Consider the following 17,878-nt stretch of genomic DNA (forward strand, 5'->3'; position numbering starts at 1 on the left):
CCAATAGTTGAAATTGAAGAATTTCAAGGAGATTCAAGAGGCCAACCAGCTAATTTCAATTTGGCATTAAATTTAAACACACCAATAAAGAATAATGTAATTGGGGAAAAAAACCTCTTAAGAAGAGTAAAATGTGTTCTAGTGTCCTATTGTGGATCGCCAATAGTCCTATGTGAGTGTAGGTGTGAGTCAAACCCAACAAATCCAATGGGCTTTGGATAGTTGAGCATGCATGCAATGATGGGGCAGCTAGGATACTTTGGTGTTGGCACTATTTTTCATGCTATAGTGGGTCATGAATTGCATATAGGAATGTATGGCATAACTCCTTATGGTATGCAACAACCAACGCATGGTGTGCAAGGCTCAGTGTGTGCGGGTATGGCTGGTAATATGCGAAACTCCATGTATAATAGCATTGGCATGATGCTTGGGACACAAAGTGGCAAGTTTGGTAATGCATTTGCATCCCCTAGTGCTTATAGGGTTCAAGGAATGGATGCTAGTCATGCAAATACAGTAAATGTATGCTTTTTGCAGCAGCTAGTATATAAGGACTTGACTTTCAAAGGGGCAGTAAAAGACAATGATGAGGGTGGTAAAGGGATGAAGTTTGAGGCCTTTAGTATATTTAGATTGTGCATATAGATGGGAAAAAGAATGTGGTGGCTGATGCATTGTCACATAAGCCTTAGATCTTGACTGTCATTATGGTATATCACCTTGACTTGGATGCAATGAAAGATGAGTATGCTGCTAATTTGGACTTTGCTAATGTATATGGTTAGCTTTGCAATGGCCAGAGGCACGAATACTTTGTGCTTAGAGATGGTTTTCTGATGATGCATAGATGACTATGTGTCACAAAGCACTTGAGACCTAAAGTGATCACTAAGAGTTGTGCTCCTTATGCAAGCCATAGAGAGATTGATGCTATAGCTAGAGTAGTGGGACATTGGTCTTCTTTGAGACACAATGTTGAATAGTTGGTCAAGGTGTGCATTGTGTGTCAGAAAGTGGAGTATGAGAGGCAAAAGATGCCAGGTTTATTTGAACCCTTGTCTGTTCCAAATAAGCCTTGATAGAGCATTGCTATGGATTTTATCTTTGAGCTTTCTAGGACATCTACAAGAAATGATGCGATATGGACCATTATTTATAGGCTTAGTAAGAAGGCCCATTTCATTTTGACGAGGGGGAAGATAAACATTGATCATATGGCACACTTATTTTTGCAGCATGTGTTTAAGTATTGTGGCATGCCAGAGTTGATCATCAATGATTCAGACCCTTAGATGACCGGTTTGTTTTGGAAGGGGCTATTTGAAAATATCGGTAGTATGTTGTTTCTTTATCTTTTCATCCACAAATTAATGGTTAGTTAGAATAGACAAATTCTACAGTGCTCGATCTCTTAAGTTGCTATGTATCTGAGTATAAGTCATAATGGGAGCAGTATTTGCCTTTGTAGAGTTTGCATACAATAATACCGTGTTTAGTTTTATTAGCAAGGCTCCATTTGAGGTTGTGGAAGGTGGCAAGAGATTACCCTCTATTTTGTACACAAATGACAAGATCCTTGAGGCTGATCCGGTATATAGAAAATATGGATGTAGCTTATGCAAGAAAGTACTCTCTATTTTGTACACAAAGGACAAGATCCTTGAGGCTGATGCGCATATAGAAAATATGGATGTAGCCTATGCAAAGGAAGTATGCGTATATAGAAAATATGGATGTAGCACTTCCACTTCTCTAGCGATGGATAGCTCATGTATAGTGGATCTCGGACGTATTCAGCGTGCATCTAGGGTATTGTGTTGACAATATGTTTGCTATGAGGTCACTATTCAGTGTACTAGTCACTGCAATTGATATGGAGATGGGTATGGGTCTAAAACTATACATTGGCATTAGTATGCATCAGCTTGCATTAGTCTATGATCATTAGAGGTTGATTATAGATTGTTGGTTACTTCCACTTCTCCAGTGATGGATAGCTCGTGTATATTGGATTTCAAATGTATTAAGCATGCATCCAGGGTATTTTGTTGACAGTATGAGTGCCATGAGGTCACTATTCAATATACTAGTCATTGCGGTTGATATGCAGATGGGTATGGGTCTGAAATTATACATTTGCATCAATATGCATTAATACAGCTATGGTTCTACGACAACAATATTGAATTCTTTACAAGTCTTATGTTTTATGTATGCTGGCTAGAAATTTTCAGCAAGTGTTTGACATTAGCATGGTTTAATAGTAGTGGCCAATGTTGCTTTTACTATGATGCCTTTTGGGAAATTCCAATACTTTAGCACATTGCAATGCAATCAAGGATGATTGCAAGGATTTTAAGGGGGTAGTTTGTCATGAGGACATGAAATTTTATTGCTTTGCTTAGCATTTAATCAAAAGTTAATCAAATATATAAATTTGACTTATACATGTGAGGTATAGGTCAATTATTTCATATAGGAAGAGATTTCAGTCAATCTCTGTTGTAAATTGTAATTTACAGCAGAAATTGGGGTTTTGATAGATACATCGAGATGCGTGCTTAGAATTGAAGGCTAGAGATGAATTCTAGCAGTTGAGATTGGAGAATTTTAGAGAGATTCAATGGGCCAGTCAACCAATTTCAATATGGGGCTAAACTTGTTTCACAAGGAGGGTAAAAGCTAATTTCCCAAGCAAAGCAAGGGGCAAATTGTTTTGAAAACTTGGTGGTCATTAATGATAGCAAGTAGCACTTGGATTAGTGGAGGAGATTGGTGAATCTTAGTTGTACTCCATCCATTTGCAATAAAAGATATAGAAATATCGAAAAAGAGTGCTAGTTTTGGGGCCGATAAGTTGTCCATTGCCCAAGAATTAAGAGGCAAACTGTACATTTACTTTATATGTGAATTAATTACTTGCTGTAATTACTGTTAAATCAGGTTATACCACCCTTTCTGAGGAGGAAGACTGGTTTCAAAGTTCTAGAGTTCAACCACTCCCAAAGGGCTACTTGGGCCATCATAGAACCAATGCGAGGATCCTCCAATGGATGGGGTATAGGGGTGGTAACAAATGCCCACAAATCAAAGGTTTCAAGGATACAATCCACTTTGCAAGACCAAAGTAATTTGAGCCATCAAGGTAATCTTCTTTGGGCAAAGAAGAAAGAACGGTGCGTGTACATTGTTAAGCTAAAAAAAATGCATTACCTATTATATCTTAATTTACTTATGATAACAGGTCCAAATCTCAAAGATTACCAAAATTTTTGTGTCCCATAAGAAAAAACCCTAATTGCTTTCAGGCACCTTGGTGGTGGCTTGATCATCCACTTCTTGGGCATCCATGGTCCTCTCTGATTGTCATTGTTGTATGTGGTATGATGCATTCTTCATCATTGTACCCATGATTTGAGAGTATGTGTTAGGCAGAAGGCATTTCCCATCTAGATCATGTGCATTTAATGCCGGTTGACCTGATTTTTGGTGCATTTAATCATGGTAGCCATGAAACGTGTTTCACCAAGGTTGAAGCACAAAACACATTTCATTGGTGAAACGTTTCATTGTGCACGGTTTCATTTATCCTTTTCACTCCAAGAGAAAATAACCATTCCTATTATGTATTTGCTGAATGTATATAGTTTATATATTGGCTGCTCCTGTCCACTGTTCATTCAGTTGTATAAGCACACTCTAGTCTCTGATTTCTGCTGGAGAGAGAGACTGCAATATGCTGTTCGTTGCCCACAGCCTGTACCTTTGTACGCACTCTTGAGCCTTGGTGTATATGGATTCCATTTCGGAGTCTATTCTCTTTGAGTTCATTGTGTTCTTGCTATTCTTTGTGTTTACAGCAGTTTATTAGCTCTGTCTCTTTGCTTTCATTGCTCCACACCATTTTGACAGTTGGGCCATTGCCACATGGCAATCTGGTCAATAGAGTGCCTGATGAGGCTGTGGCAAGTTGTTTAGTGACATGCCATGCCTCCACCTACTGTGCTGGGGATGAACAGTGCCATGCCATCCCCGGCACATTAGGAGATGGCCACAAAGGAAGACAAGAAATAACATGTCAGCTACCAGGTTTAAGATGATTCAAAAATGAATACAAATGGGCTTGTGTAGATCTGTGAGTGACATTCACCAAAATGCAAAAGTTGTTGCATGCCATGCCTTTGCAGCTTTGTGCAATTTCAATGGTCTATGTCTCTACAATACGTTCCCACAAATTGTTTATGTAGGTTATTCACTTCAGAAGCACAAGAAACTCATTTAACTTATATAACTTTGAAGCAAGGCTCATAAATGGTTGTGTTGTGTGCTCATTGCTCGCAGTAACACATAAATTTGTTAAGACTCCAATGGTCTGCAGAAATTGAATAGTATGTTGCTGTTATAGAAATTATGAAGCCCAAGCTCTCGTAGAGGAAGTTGTTCGGTGTTTGTTGGTTTAGAGTATCTTAAGTAGGGTGCATTTGTGGGGTTTTTGGGTATGGTGCAAGTCAGATTTTTTTTCTGTTTCATTGTCTTAATTTGCTTATTTTTTTCTTCTCTTTGGTATGCTTGCTTTCTGTCTCCAAATGGGACTTTGCTCGGACCAAGGGATTTAGCTCACACAATCAGATGGTTTTTTCACCAAAAAAAGAAAGAAAAAGCAACATGTCCTAGTGGAAAGCTTGTTTCGTTTGGCTGTGGAACATTTTGGGATCAGTGTGTGAAAGAGCACAATGGAAGTGGAAGCATAAAGCATAAGCACATGAACACTGAACACTAACAGTGGAAACAGAAAACAAAGAACTCAGAGATGATCAAGAACAGGGAATGGAATCCATCACATATAGCACAATACCGAAAGGTATGCAAGCTCTCAGTTGAGCAGCAGCAGGGTTCCATAAATCTTCCTCAATCCCCAAGTCTGGAACTGATGAGAAGTGAGAGGAAGATATGCTATAAATAGGCAACCAATGCAATGAAAAGTACAGGTTGGTCATAAATCAGGTCAGGTAGCAATTGATGTGCCACCCACCACTGAAAAGTGCAGTCCAGTGACTAACACGGATATGCTGCTGCCCAGGCACTGCAATATGCCATCCAGCAGACTAGCCAATGTGCTGCCCATCATACCAGCAATATCCATGATATGCACATAGCTAATACAATGTCCCATTGCTTCGAATGCCAACAGGTCACAAGCTGATCAATATGTTGCTTGGGGTCCATTAATATAGTTTGCAGTGTGCAATACGAATTGATCCTAAAGTGGCAGATTTTGAGCAGAATCAAGATAATTGACAAAAAATTGACACCCTTGAGAGGACTATTCCAGATTATTTATGAAGGTGGAGTCAGCAAGTTTTGTTGTATTTGCAGGAAAATGTGAATCGGTTAAAAGTTCCTCTCAGAAAGCTACAGACTGACAAGTTTTATTGCAAGGAAAGATTATTTCTCTGCCAATGTATAGTTACGGTACTTCTTAGGGGACTTATGCTTCCAGGCTTGCATGGAGCCTTCTGGTGTAATAGACCCCCTGTTCTAGAATCCCACTTCCATGTACGGTTCAGATGAGGTCTGTTTGGTTGTTTGGTAAATATTCTGGAGGGTCGCAAGAAGCATGCTCTCTTCTTTTGAAAAGTTCAATATTGGCTGTTTGGACACTTTGGACAGTTTGAAACCATAAAGCTTTTAGGGTCAAGGGGTATGTATGCTTTACAGCCATAGTTGGATTCCCACGTGTGGGTATGCAAATTTCCCACGTGAGAAAAGCTGTTTTAAACATGGGGTATGGAAAAAATATCGTACTTGACACTTTTTTGAAAAGAAAAAGGTGGAATAGGAAAAGTATAACAGACGTGGGGTATGTAAAAAACAAGAGTGGGAAATTCTGGGGATATCATACTTGACTCCCCCCCCCCCCCAAAAAAAAAAAAAATTGTGATTTATTTTTGAATGTTGAGACTTCTGTTTTCGTGAAACATGTGAACAATGAGTGTGTAATTGTATGAAATTGCAATTTGTGATTATGATGCCTTGAAGTTTGATCTTCCAAGCTACTTTGAAGTTACAAGTTTTGAAGATTAAAAACATGTAGAATCTTTGATTTTTTTGGTTTTTAAAGATAAAATTAGAGTCACAATGCTGAACTTTACTCCAATCATACTTCCTTACGTGTATGCATATGCCATATGGAAATGTATGGAAAAAACTATGTTTACCACTATGCAGCTGCTTTTTGAAAAAATTTCAAAAAGGCTGAGGCTGGTTTAGAAAGACTAGTCCAGTATGCTTTGTTACCTCTACTGCATTTCGTCTTGTAGGTATAGAGTGTTCATCGCAAAGATTATTCTTACGTAGATTATGACATAATGGATTTATTTCAGCATTTATTGAAATTGGTCCTTGTTTAGGCTGTTGTAATCTTTAGTATGTATGGGGCATTGTGGACATTTAAAGAAAACAAATTTCCAGAAAGGGATATTGGTAGTATTGGCTAGCACTGGTTTGGAGCGTTCTAGTGTCTGCCAGCATAAGTGTCCTGTGCTGTAATTAGTGTGCCCTCCTCTCAAGGAAGTTTTTTCGAGGCTCTTGACTTGGGAAGATTTGGTATTTGTTCTCCTCACATTTTATTGGGTAGGTATGTTTTATAATTCACTTAGAAACCTGCTCCTTTGTAGGATCCCATCAAACTGAAATGCTGTGGCTTCTCTCTTTGAGGGTGGGAGGGAAAAAGTAAAGGAAAAAATTGTTTTTCAGGGGCGGGTTCTTAAGGGGAGGGAGTTAGGGAGGACAGAGGGCTTATTCTTTTCTTACACTCTTGCCCTTGCAGGTCACGGTTTTCAAGCAACCACATTATCTACATAACTTTGTGCAAGCAACATTCAATGCACTACCTGCTGAGAAAGTTAAAGGTGCCTTTTTTTTTTCTTCTTGCATCTTGGTGTGTCTCTTTTTTCCTTTTTGTTGTAAGGTTTGATGATTAGAATAATGAAATGTTATGTAAAACCATCCGGCTAGCATGCAATCCCGATGCAAGAAATATATTGTTAAACCTTTAGAGAAGCTAATATTGCAATCTTTCTCTTGGTGGGCGTTCTAGATGTGCCGCCCTCAAGGCTCTTGATAAGCTCCATACTCCAATTGTGATGCAGTGGGCTATAGTACTCATCAGTGGGGCAATGCTTTGGGATTTGCCATTGCACGTGAACATATGTGAACCATGAAGATCGTGCCATGCACCTCTATCTCATAGAGAAGGTAGCAACTTGGCTGATTGACTCCGAGTAGAAAGTTCCCTAGGTAACGCCTTTGAGGTTTGGCTCTACTTTACGGAGGATCTTGCAAACTTCTCACCAAACTAGTAATGCAGCCTCACATGACCTTAAACAATGCTCTTTAGGTCGCCAAGTGCTATTGTGGCCAACATGGGAAAACCTTGTTTTGTTGCATTTTGAGCCAACCAATTGCCTATCACTACACTCTCATGGGCCAATTGAAAGCAAAAGACCCTCCTTGGCGGCCAATTGTCCCTCAACCAACTCTAGAAAGTTTGTCTAAAGGGGTGTGTCATGATGTGCTTTACTAGTGTTGGTTGCATGTGGGAGCCAAGTCCATATCATCTTGCATCAAAATTTGTTTGCCATTCAATGTTGTGTAGGTGACGAAGCTCACTATGTTTTGTGAAACTAAAGAAGTAGAGGAGATCCACTCTCTTGGGTCTCAATTCAACCTATCCAAGGCTTGGCACTGCAAGATCCATAGTTGCCAATCTTGGGTGTCGGCCACTTTGATTTTCTCTCTCTCTCTCTCTCTCTCTCTCTCTCTCTCTCTCTCTCTCTCTCTCTCTCTCTTGCGCGCGCGCGTGTGCTTGCTCTCTTTAGACAGAGCCACCTCGCCAGACACCTTACAGGTCACACCGTGGAGTCACATTGGATAGAGCCATTTCCCTTCGTCGAGCACGACGACCCCGTCTACCAGGACCACGTCCGAGGAGGCCACACCACAGTTGGATTAGAGCTATTATCACGAGACACCGCAGACTCACCACCGCGCATATCAATGAAGCAGCTAGGGACCGCATCATAGCTGAGATCATGTGCAGATCTTGAGACCAGCTACAACCCATAGGCTCAACCACACTTTTGTACATGGCTAAATCAGATCTGGTTCTCCTTTGCTTTCCTTTTCTTTTCTATCGATGGAACAACACTACACATGGTTCAACCCTAGTATAGCCCCATCGTATAGTTATTTTCAGTATTGTTTCATAGGCCACCCACTTACTTGTAATGTTATCTTTACCTTATTGATGAGATGACATTAGACATGGATGTAATCTGGATTTTGTCTCATAGGCCACATTGGCCTTATGTAGACATTAATATATCTTTCTTTCTTTCTTTTTTTCTCCTCCCCTCTCTCTCTCACCACCAGCACACCCCCACCCCCCTCTATGGGAGTCCCCTCCCCCCCATTTGGGGATTCGTAGGTATACTGTGGCATTGCCAACGAATGCATCTATATGAGTAGTAGTAGTCACTCAAGCTCTGCTTGCGATGCGCTCTACATGTGATTCCCTATGCTCAATGGTGAACCCTCACATATCTGGTGTCACGAGGGTGTAGTCCTCAGATGTGCCTACATGTTGTATCTTTCTATTCTGCTATGCCATATTTGGGCCTTATGACAAGTTGTCACTTGAAGTCCCATGACGTGTTAGCACCACAAAGGTGTAGTTTTGAGGTGTGGCTACATGTATTTTTCCATTTCAGATTACCACTTGAAGTCCCGTGAATGTCCGTAACACCCAAAAAAAAAAGAAAAACTATTGATTGTACTCTTATAGCATTGTAGGATGGATTTGACTAGACTTAGTTTCTTTTCAGTTTTTATGTGAGGCCTCTAGTAGATGTTACACCGAGGACCTACCGAAGCTTATAGATTTCTTCATGGGAGAACCTCAAAGTAGTCCAAATCTGAGTCCACACATGGGAGGATCATCGAGGGACCTTGACACTGTTGTAGTTTGCATCTACACGGGGGACATTGATTGATCAAGCTGTCCAGCTTGGCCGATCTAAATGTCCTAAACCCCGACGTAGATGTCAGAGGCACATGCATATGTGCATACAAGAGATTGTTGCTTAGGCTAGAGCTAGGCCCTATGTATTTCCATGATACTCCTAGTCTTGCCTTTTGTACATCAGGTTTTATCACTATGGACTGTATCAGCTAGGGTTTCTCCTTTTATCATTAGCTTATAGCTGTTAGCTTTTTGCTACTGCTCATTTACATTCAGTGTTCTTTTTTAGACACTTACATCATCACACAGATGGTTATAACTCATAGTCCCATAGGTCATTTGACCTCCTGCGGAATTTCATTTCATTTCATGTGTGTGTGTGCACGCGTGCACACATATATATTCATGTAATGTGGTCTCGATAATGTCCACTTACTCTCTTTGCTTTAATTCTTGATAATTTGTATGGTTCTCATAGCTGGTGACTACCTTATAGTAACTGTAATATATTAATCACAGAAATTCCTCCAAATCTTAGTATCTCCATATTGCATTTTCACAGGCTCAACAATTATTGTCTCTGGCGATGGCCGATACTATTCGAAAGAAGCTATTCAGGTGTGTATCTACATTGATAACAGTTGCAGACAATTTTAAGGCTGAAATGCTATTTTCTGATGCAGAGAGTTCCTGATTGTGTTTGTAGGTTATAATAAAAATTGCTGCAGCGAATGGTGTGAGCCAAGTGTGGGTTGGGCAAAATGGGTTGTTATCAACACCAGCTGTTTCAGCTGTTATTAGAAACAGAGTTGGTTCCGATGTAAGTAACTGAATTGTACTTTGAGTTACTTTTTAAGGACGTTCAGAGTCTATACAAGGTAACCCTACTCCATAACAATTAAGTAAGCTCCTTTACTGTTAGGGTGAAAAAGCTTATGGTGCTTTCATTTTGACTGCAAGTCACAATCCAGGTGGTCCTCACGAGGTATTTCTCAACTAGTGTCTGATTTAGTTTATAATGCCAGTTTGCTAGATCTTTTTTGCCTGATTATTTTCAGTTACTGTTCGTGATTGTAAACAATAATTTCAGGATAACAAATTTTAAACTTGGCTTGGGGGGGGGGGTCTACCTATGGGCAATCAAGCCCAAACGAGAGAGAGAGAGAGAGAGAGAGAGAGAGAGAGAGAGAGAGAGAGAGACTCTTATTGATCTATCGAAAGTAGACCTAAGTACAAAATTTGTAGGCTTATTTAGAATCTAGAGATCCTATCTTTTAGAGGCTGTTCATACATAAAACAAAACATAAGGCACAAAGAGTCTGTTCACACATGAGAACTGCAAATTATCCAACCAACCCTCCTTTGGAGCAAAGGTGGGTGAGAGCCTAACAACAAAAAGTTGCAACCTTTCTTCTCACTCCTCTTGTCTTGGAGTATGGTTTAACCATTCGCACCTCCCATGCAATGGCAACCCTTCCCTACAAGGAAAGAAGATTGAGGCAAGAGGCTATATAGGTCACCCTCTTGGGTGTAAGCTTGGATGAGTTGGAAAACAGATGAGAAAATATTACAGCCTCTTTGGGGACTAGGGGATCCTAACTCAGCAAAATAGGAAAATATAAGGATTGATTGGGTTTAGAAGGCCCAATTTGAGTCTATCTAATCAAGAGAGAGTTGAATGATGGCAATAGAGACTTGAGCAATAGTGATAGCTACATCTTGAATCTTTGCGTCTTCCACCAAGCTAGCACGATGTTGCTCCTGCTCTATTTTTCTAGCTTTTGGAAGCATTGGGCTTTTGTGTGCCCAATGTACTGACAATTACAACATTTGATCTTCTTACCAACCTTCCAATTTGATGAAGTTATGAACACTTCGTCATCAAGAATGTTGCTTGTAAAGCCTCGTACCTCTTTCATGTGCTGATCCTTCTCAAGAAGTAAAGCTGCCATATCTGTAAATGTGGTTGAAGCTATGCACAAGATTTCAATGGTTAATTCAAACCCATGAACATTTTGCAAACTCTTTGTGAGTACTTTCATCTCATCCTCATCATCAAGTGTACTTGTAAGGCCATCGAGCTGATGGACTAAAGAATTGGACTTAGCAAGATGGATGCTCAATTCCTCATTGCCGTTCATTTTTAGATGATAAAATTTAAGCCTTCATTAGGTGACTGTCACGAAAAGTGATGGGATGGTATACACACATACCATATCCAGAGATAGTAGGGTTTGCGGGGAGAAACGCAGTGTATGGCAGACACAAAGAGAAGAAAACTTAGAAGAAGAGTGAAAAATGATGAACATTGAATCATGTTGATACAATGGAGCAAAGCTCTGAGATGGATGAACTGCCATGGTTGATTGAGCGGCAGCGCTTGAAGGGAATTTGCATAGTGAAGGGAGTGAACTGTAGTCCTGCAGGCAGTAGAGTAAACAAGTCAATGTTGAATGGTGAAGGTCAGTTGTAGAAGCAGTGGAATGCAGTCCTCAGGTGCCTTCAGAGTGGGGGAAGAAGAAAATCAGCAGCCATTGGCTCCAAATGATGTAGGACAGCAGGGTGGCCTGCAGCAGGCTGAAAAGGCAGCCTCAAGATGATCTCCAGCTGCAAAACACAGGTCATCCCTCAGCCAGAAGCCACGTGTGTCATTGGAGAAGGGACCGGCAGCAAAAATGCAGGTCAAATCTGCACAAAATCTCATCACCAAAATAGGCAAATGTGTCGCCAGCCAGCCTGAAGGATGTGGACAGCTGGGTGACCTGAACTATCCCAAACAGTGTGCAGATGAAGATACAGGGTGTGTGGGAGCAGATAACAAGGAAGAATAATACTCCACGAACTGTAATGTCCTTTGAGTCAGGGCGTGAAGAACAACAGAGAGGCTGAGGAGTGAAGAGAAGAATGATGGATGAAGGGAGTGATCTGATTGATGTAAGCAGAGAGAGTGTGTGGTGAAGAGAGTTTTGCCCTATTTATAGGCATTGGGCAGTGTCATGCGGCACCCCAGAATGCGGGTGCCCAGCCCTTTTTGGGGCTGTAAGTGTGAAACCAAAAGGAATTAAGGAAAAGAAATGAACTTAATGAATGGGTTTCTCAACAGTGACCACCACTTTGCACCTTGGTGCTTCGTTGCCAAGCATGCCACACGTGCATAGTATACCTCCCATCTACTTGCAAGTGAGCGCACTTGTCTATCTTGGTGTGGCAATGTTGGGTGTCTTGCATCTTCCACTCTAGTTTCAATTTCATCATTTTCTGGCACTATAAGTTTAGGATCTTCTCTATGCTCCTTTTCATTCCCTGAAGTTAACTTAGATCCATTCTAGGTAGTAAGCCCTCTTTAGGCTTTCCACCTTATCCATAAGTCACCACCACTTTGGAGTTGGTGCTTCATTGGCAGGAATGCCACTCATACGCATGGATATTCATCTCGTTATAATGTGTCTGTCCACCCTACTTGACTGCGTAAGATGTCAAGATGTCTGTCTAGTGTTTATATTGTATCTATCTCCTCCCCTTGGGCTACAGTCTACTTAATTGATCACCATGCCTATGCCTAGGTAGTCCAGTACCATAGTTGGATCCACTGCGCATACTACATTGATGCATGGTGGACACGTTGGGGCTATTTCCCTAGTGTACTCCATTCCCCATGCTTATCCTCCCTATCCTTCACTCAACATTTGCTTTGGCCAAGAATGCTCTTAGTGATAACACGGTAGTGTCCACCATACTGTGCATGGTGGACGTTTTGCAGAAAATCCCCTAGAGCACTCCATTGGAGTGTTGTTTCAAGGCTCTGGGTAACCCTTCTAGACCTCTCTCCATACCCATCAGAGATCTCAAGCGCCAGCATGGGTGGTACTCCCCTTGGGAAGCTGAGAGGGGGGTCCTACTTTAGCACCTACTCCTGTACTTCCTACTGCTCTTGATGCCCATAAGGCCCAGGCTAACATGAACATGTACCTACAGTTGCATGTGTATGCATAGACATCTAAGTTATGGGATGATCTTGATGAGAATTAAGCTTCACTAAATTAAATGTTCCTCAAGTTTCATGACAAAATTATATGTTAAAGAAGAATCTAAAAACATGTTTGAATACACATATTGATGTAAGCAAAATCTTAAGGATCTTAATGGACCTATTTTCAGCTAGCTGCAAATAAAAGTGGATAATGGCCAGGGAAGCCTTTGTGTACAAGTTAGTTATGTTTAAAAACTCTATGCCAATTCTTGGAGTTACAAGTTACTGCCTAAGATAGGTGTGTGTAGTAGGAAATGATGTGATCAGAGCTTTATCCTAGCTATTTTTGAGCAATACATTGCCATGTGAAATTTCTGCCTGTAGTTGCTATGATTGACATTGATGTTTTTCTATGTTCAAACAATTTCTTCACCTTCACTATGCTTTGAACCTAGCCTTTAATGTTACTTTGGCAGGCCCATGTGATTACATCACCTCATTTTGTATATACTTTAAAAACCTCTGAGTCTCTTTTTATCATTCTTCTGTTACAGGACTTTGGGATCAAATACAATACTGAAAATGGGGGACCAGCCTTGGAAGCACTCACGGATAAAATTTATGCAATAACTAAGACCATCAAGGAGTATCACATAGCAGAAGATCTCCCAGATGTACTTTGACTTAAGCCAAATGAAAAAAATATTGTTGTATCTTACCCAATTCTGGTTCCATGTTGCTATAAGTTTTACTTCCACAGTTTACCTTGTTATAATAATTGCAGGTTGGTATTCAGCTCATATGGCTGATTTGCAGGTTGACATAACCAAGTGTTCTGTATCAAAGTTTGGTGGCCCTAATGGTCCATTTAGTGTGGTAGTTTTTGACCCAACTGAAGACTACGTTAAATTGATGAAGTGAGCACCTCAGTCTGAAAGCATGTTGAATGACTTGATAGCTCCTTGATAATCAACATGTGAGCTTATTGCATAAACCTTTGACATGCTGCAGGAGTATTTTTGATTTTGAGTCAATCAAGAAGTTGCTTTCACGCCCAAATTTTACATTCTGGTGTGTTAGAGATCTGTCCCTATTTAACCTATCGTATCTTGCGATATTCTGAATCTGAAAAGTGAAGGCCTGCTTATGTCATGTATTTGGATTTCTTGATTGTTGTTTGATAGTTATGATGCTTTACATGGAGTGGCTGGAATCTATGCGCAAAAAATATTTGTTGAGGAATTGTTAGCCCAACCAATTTCTTTGCTCAACTGCACCCCAAAGGTGCTATTTAAACCTTCTAATATTTTTACTCTAATAGTTGCTGTATAGTATGATTCCAAACCTAGTTTTAGGATAAATTGTGTGCAGATGCCCTCCTGTACACTTATCACTTTCCCTTTCAAGTGTAAGAGAATTGCAGACAATTATTTTTACCACCATGTGGTGTTTCATGTGTACACATGATTGAAGAGATGGTGTTTTGATATTCAGGAGGACTTTGGTGGAGGTCACCCTGATCCCAATTTGACTTATGCAAAGGAGCTGGTTCAGCGTATGGGGCTGGGCAAAACCACTCCTGCAGAAGAACCACCTGAATTTGGGGCTGCAGCCGATGGTGATGCTGATAGAAACATGATCCTTGGGCGAAGGTAATTTTAAATTTCCACAGATTTTGGGTGCGCATGGTTCAGGAAAAGGCTTGCCAAGCAATGTATCTGTGGCTTTTTTGTAGGTTCTTTGTGACTCCCTCAGATTCTGTGGCCATTATTGCTGCGAATGCTGTGGATGCTATTCCATATTTCAGTCCTGGTTTAAAAGGTGTAGCCAGGTAAGAAGAAAACATGTGCAATGTTGTTAGAAGAAAAGGAGAGGTTAGCATTCTTAGTCTTAGGATCTATACCAAAACCCCCTTGTAAACGAAAATTTGACTGGCAGGAGTATGCCTACATCTGCAGCACTTGATGTAGTGGCAAAGGCCTTGAAGCTTAAGTTTTTTGAGGTATACGTCAGGCCTTTCAGGCAACATGAAGCTCTTGCATTCTCTTGTGGTGCACCCATTTGTGAAGGTTCAAGAAGTTGGTTAATTTTCTTTGGGGTAGGTGCCAACTGGGTGGAAGTTCTTTGGAAACCTTATGGATGCTGGCATGTGCTCTATTTGTGGGGAAGAGAGCTTTGGGACAGGTTTGGATTTCCTTTCTGTTTACTCAATTTTATTGTATGTGCTGATTTTGTGATATTATTTTTGTGGCTCATCAAGGCTGTTGGAAGGCTGGCTTTTTAAAGTGCCACATATTTTGAGGTCCAAAGGCTTTTGTAACGACTTTGAAGATTCCTTAGTTTTTACTCCCAAATTGTTTTAATTGTCAGGTTTCATTGTTGAGCTTCTGCATGTTTAGTATGCAATCATAAACAGGAAATTTTACATATTTCTAACATCTCCAAGGAAAGAGTAAAAACTTCCACACAGATAAGGACCAACATTTTCATTGAGATAATTTCTAGCTAAACTTGAAAAGATAACGGGCTCTTATGAAGTCCAATTGTCAGCTGAAAAATATAATATATTTTGAAGGCTGAAGCCAATGGAACTGGTTACTGAAGTTTCAGCAGGTTTAGTATTATTAGAAGGTTATAGCATAAAATCAATATTACATCAACCATCCAGTCGTTGATTTCCTAATAACAGTAACTTTCTGATACACCTTCACATGGATCTGTGCACTGCGTGGACACCATTTGGATCTACTGTTGCATCACCTTTCTGTTTTATCACAAAAGGTCCTTAATGCTTTCTTCAAATTGGCTCAGTTTCTCAGCCTCCATAGAGGGGTTGACTTACATGGCTTAGGATCTTCTAGCAACTGCCTCCTACATCTTCCATGACTTCCAACAGAAAATATAACAAGCTTTAGCTGACTTCAATGCAAACTCTTAGAAATGTTTTGCAAAGCGTGGCTTGCGGATAATATGTGCCTTTACAAAGTTTATACATAGTGTTAACTTGCACAAATCCAAAGTGATCCACTATTTTAACACTATTGAACTCATCCATTTATATGATTATAATGGAGTTTGGTGTAGAGCAATGGCTTGTTTTTCTTAATCAGAAGGTTTCAAATGGCCTGAAATAAATGCAGGATCTGACCATATTAGAGAGAAAGATGGTGTATGGGCAGTGTTAGCATGGCTTTCAATTCTGGCTCACAAGAATAAAGATATTCCCTTGGATGGTAAGTTAGTGACAGTGGAAGACGTAGTGCATCAGCATTGGGCCACTTATGGCCGTCATTTCTACACTCGCTATGATTACGAGGTATGCATAACATGCACTATTACTTTGACTTTTGGTCAATGCTAGGGTATCTAACTTCACAGGTTTTAAATTAATCTGCAAACTTTTCTTGCTTCAGAGTGTGGATGCTGGTGGAGCTAAAGACCTGATGGCTCATCTAGTGAACCTTCAATCTTCTCTATCAGAAATCAACCGGTAAATTTGAGTTCATCATTGTATTTCTTCTATTATGTTATTGGCCATGCATACGATTCTGGAGGAGTCTACATAGTGGTTATTAGGTATAAGATTCGGGAGGAATCTACCTGAATCCACCAGACATTTTCTTTCTTTCGTTTCAAACGACGAACTCTTAGTCATGCTACAAACAGGATTATCAAGGAGGCGAGGCCAGAGGTAGCTGATGTTGTAGAAGCAGATGAATTTGAGTACAAAGATCCTGTGGATGGCTCTGTATCTAAGCATCAGGGAGTGCGCTTCTTATTCAAAGATGGGTCTCGATTGGTAAGCTGTCATAGCCAAAAGGCTTGTCATACTTTTAGGAGAACCTTGATGGTGGTATTTCTACTCCATTTTGAACCTACTCAGTAGCAATTATAGTGTTGTAATTCAACGGGCTGTCTATTTGTACTATTGAAGGTATTCCGACTTTCCGGTACCGGGTCAGAGGGTGCTACTATTCGGCTCTACATTGAACAATACGAGTCAGATCCTTCAAAGACAGGAAGGGAATCTCAAGTTGCCCTTGCCCCTCTTGTAAGTAGGATAACATATTTGGAATTTCTTGTAGCTGGAGGCTTCCAACATTTGAGATGTATTAAGCTATTATTTGCAGATTGGTTTACTATTGTGGTGCTAGTAAGAATATTTCTTGGTTGTATCTTCTTTGCAAAGTAATTGATTTGTAACGATTGTTGATTGTTAGGTGGAGGTAGCATTGAAGCTGTCCAAGATGGAAGCCTTCACTGGCCGTTCTAGTCCAACTGTGATTACCTAAGTTGCAACATTCTCTCATTCCATCTTTTAGTGAATGTGGTTTATTTATTCATCTGCGGCACAATTCCTCAGAAAGAGGTCTTTATATCTACTGTTGAGTTCGGTGTCCAGTACATGGAATATGTATTTTGCCTTGAAATTAGGTATAAGATGGTTGTTATATCAACTTAATCACCGCTGAAGCCTAGCAGCCATAATTCTATTACTTGGTACCAATAATTGTATTCTACTACAGTTACATTCTCAACCGAGTAATTCCATGCGTGGGTTTTTTTACGTATAGCATTTTTGTTATGAAGACGATAGATGTCCTATGGACTCTGGAGGTTGCAGGATGCAGTTGCAAATGGTTACATGAGAGCAGACACGGGTATTTATGTAGAGATCTTGACTAGTACCTGACTCACCAGAGAGACTTTCAGTGGTCTCAGATTACTGATGGTAGTCTACACCGCAAGCACAAATAGTAGGGGGGATAGCCATGCTGTATAGAGAGGAACTCCAAGGCATATTACAACTACTCGAACGAGACACCCACATCTGTTTCCAAATATGCAACCACCAGAGACAAGTCACTGTACCTCTTGCCCTA

At 40.4% G+C, this 17,878-nt stretch overlaps 1 protein-coding gene across 1 annotated transcript in view; it reads left to right on the forward strand.

Annotated features, from left to right (window-relative positions):
* The window catches only part of LOC148022856 (putative phosphoglucomutase, cytoplasmic 1), a 66,592-nt gene extending 49,079 nt beyond the window's left edge, over nucleotides 1–17,513 (forward strand). The window contains exons 4-20 of the mRNA XM_087695773.1: nucleotides 6,833–6,914; nucleotides 9,588–9,643; nucleotides 9,732–9,845; nucleotides 9,948–10,010; nucleotides 13,550–13,669; nucleotides 13,812–13,912; nucleotides 14,007–14,066; nucleotides 14,180–14,279; nucleotides 14,490–14,647; nucleotides 14,731–14,826; nucleotides 14,934–14,997; nucleotides 15,098–15,179; nucleotides 16,136–16,311; nucleotides 16,409–16,485; nucleotides 16,662–16,794; nucleotides 16,930–17,046; nucleotides 17,216–17,513. Coding sequence (XP_087551899.1) covers nucleotides 6,833–6,914; nucleotides 9,588–9,643; nucleotides 9,732–9,845; nucleotides 9,948–10,010; nucleotides 13,550–13,669; nucleotides 13,812–13,912; nucleotides 14,007–14,066; nucleotides 14,180–14,279; nucleotides 14,490–14,647; nucleotides 14,731–14,826; nucleotides 14,934–14,997; nucleotides 15,098–15,179; nucleotides 16,136–16,311; nucleotides 16,409–16,485; nucleotides 16,662–16,794; nucleotides 16,930–17,046; nucleotides 17,216–17,287 — 1,671 coding nt within the window. The 3' untranslated portion in view covers nucleotides 17,288–17,513. The remainder of the gene's footprint in view (nucleotides 1–6,832; nucleotides 6,915–9,587; nucleotides 9,644–9,731; nucleotides 9,846–9,947; nucleotides 10,011–13,549; nucleotides 13,670–13,811; nucleotides 13,913–14,006; nucleotides 14,067–14,179; nucleotides 14,280–14,489; nucleotides 14,648–14,730; nucleotides 14,827–14,933; nucleotides 14,998–15,097; nucleotides 15,180–16,135; nucleotides 16,312–16,408; nucleotides 16,486–16,661; nucleotides 16,795–16,929; nucleotides 17,047–17,215) is intronic.
* Nucleotides 17,514–17,878: the final 365 nt, after the last annotated feature.

Source organism: Lygodium microphyllum, chromosome 16 (genome assembly GCF_053477565.2).
Source record: "Lygodium microphyllum isolate KBCC chromosome 16, Lygodium_microphyllum_v1.1.10, whole genome shotgun sequence".
In the NCBI taxonomy this organism is placed as follows: domain Eukaryota; kingdom Viridiplantae; phylum Streptophyta; class Polypodiopsida; order Schizaeales; family Lygodiaceae; genus Lygodium; species Lygodium microphyllum.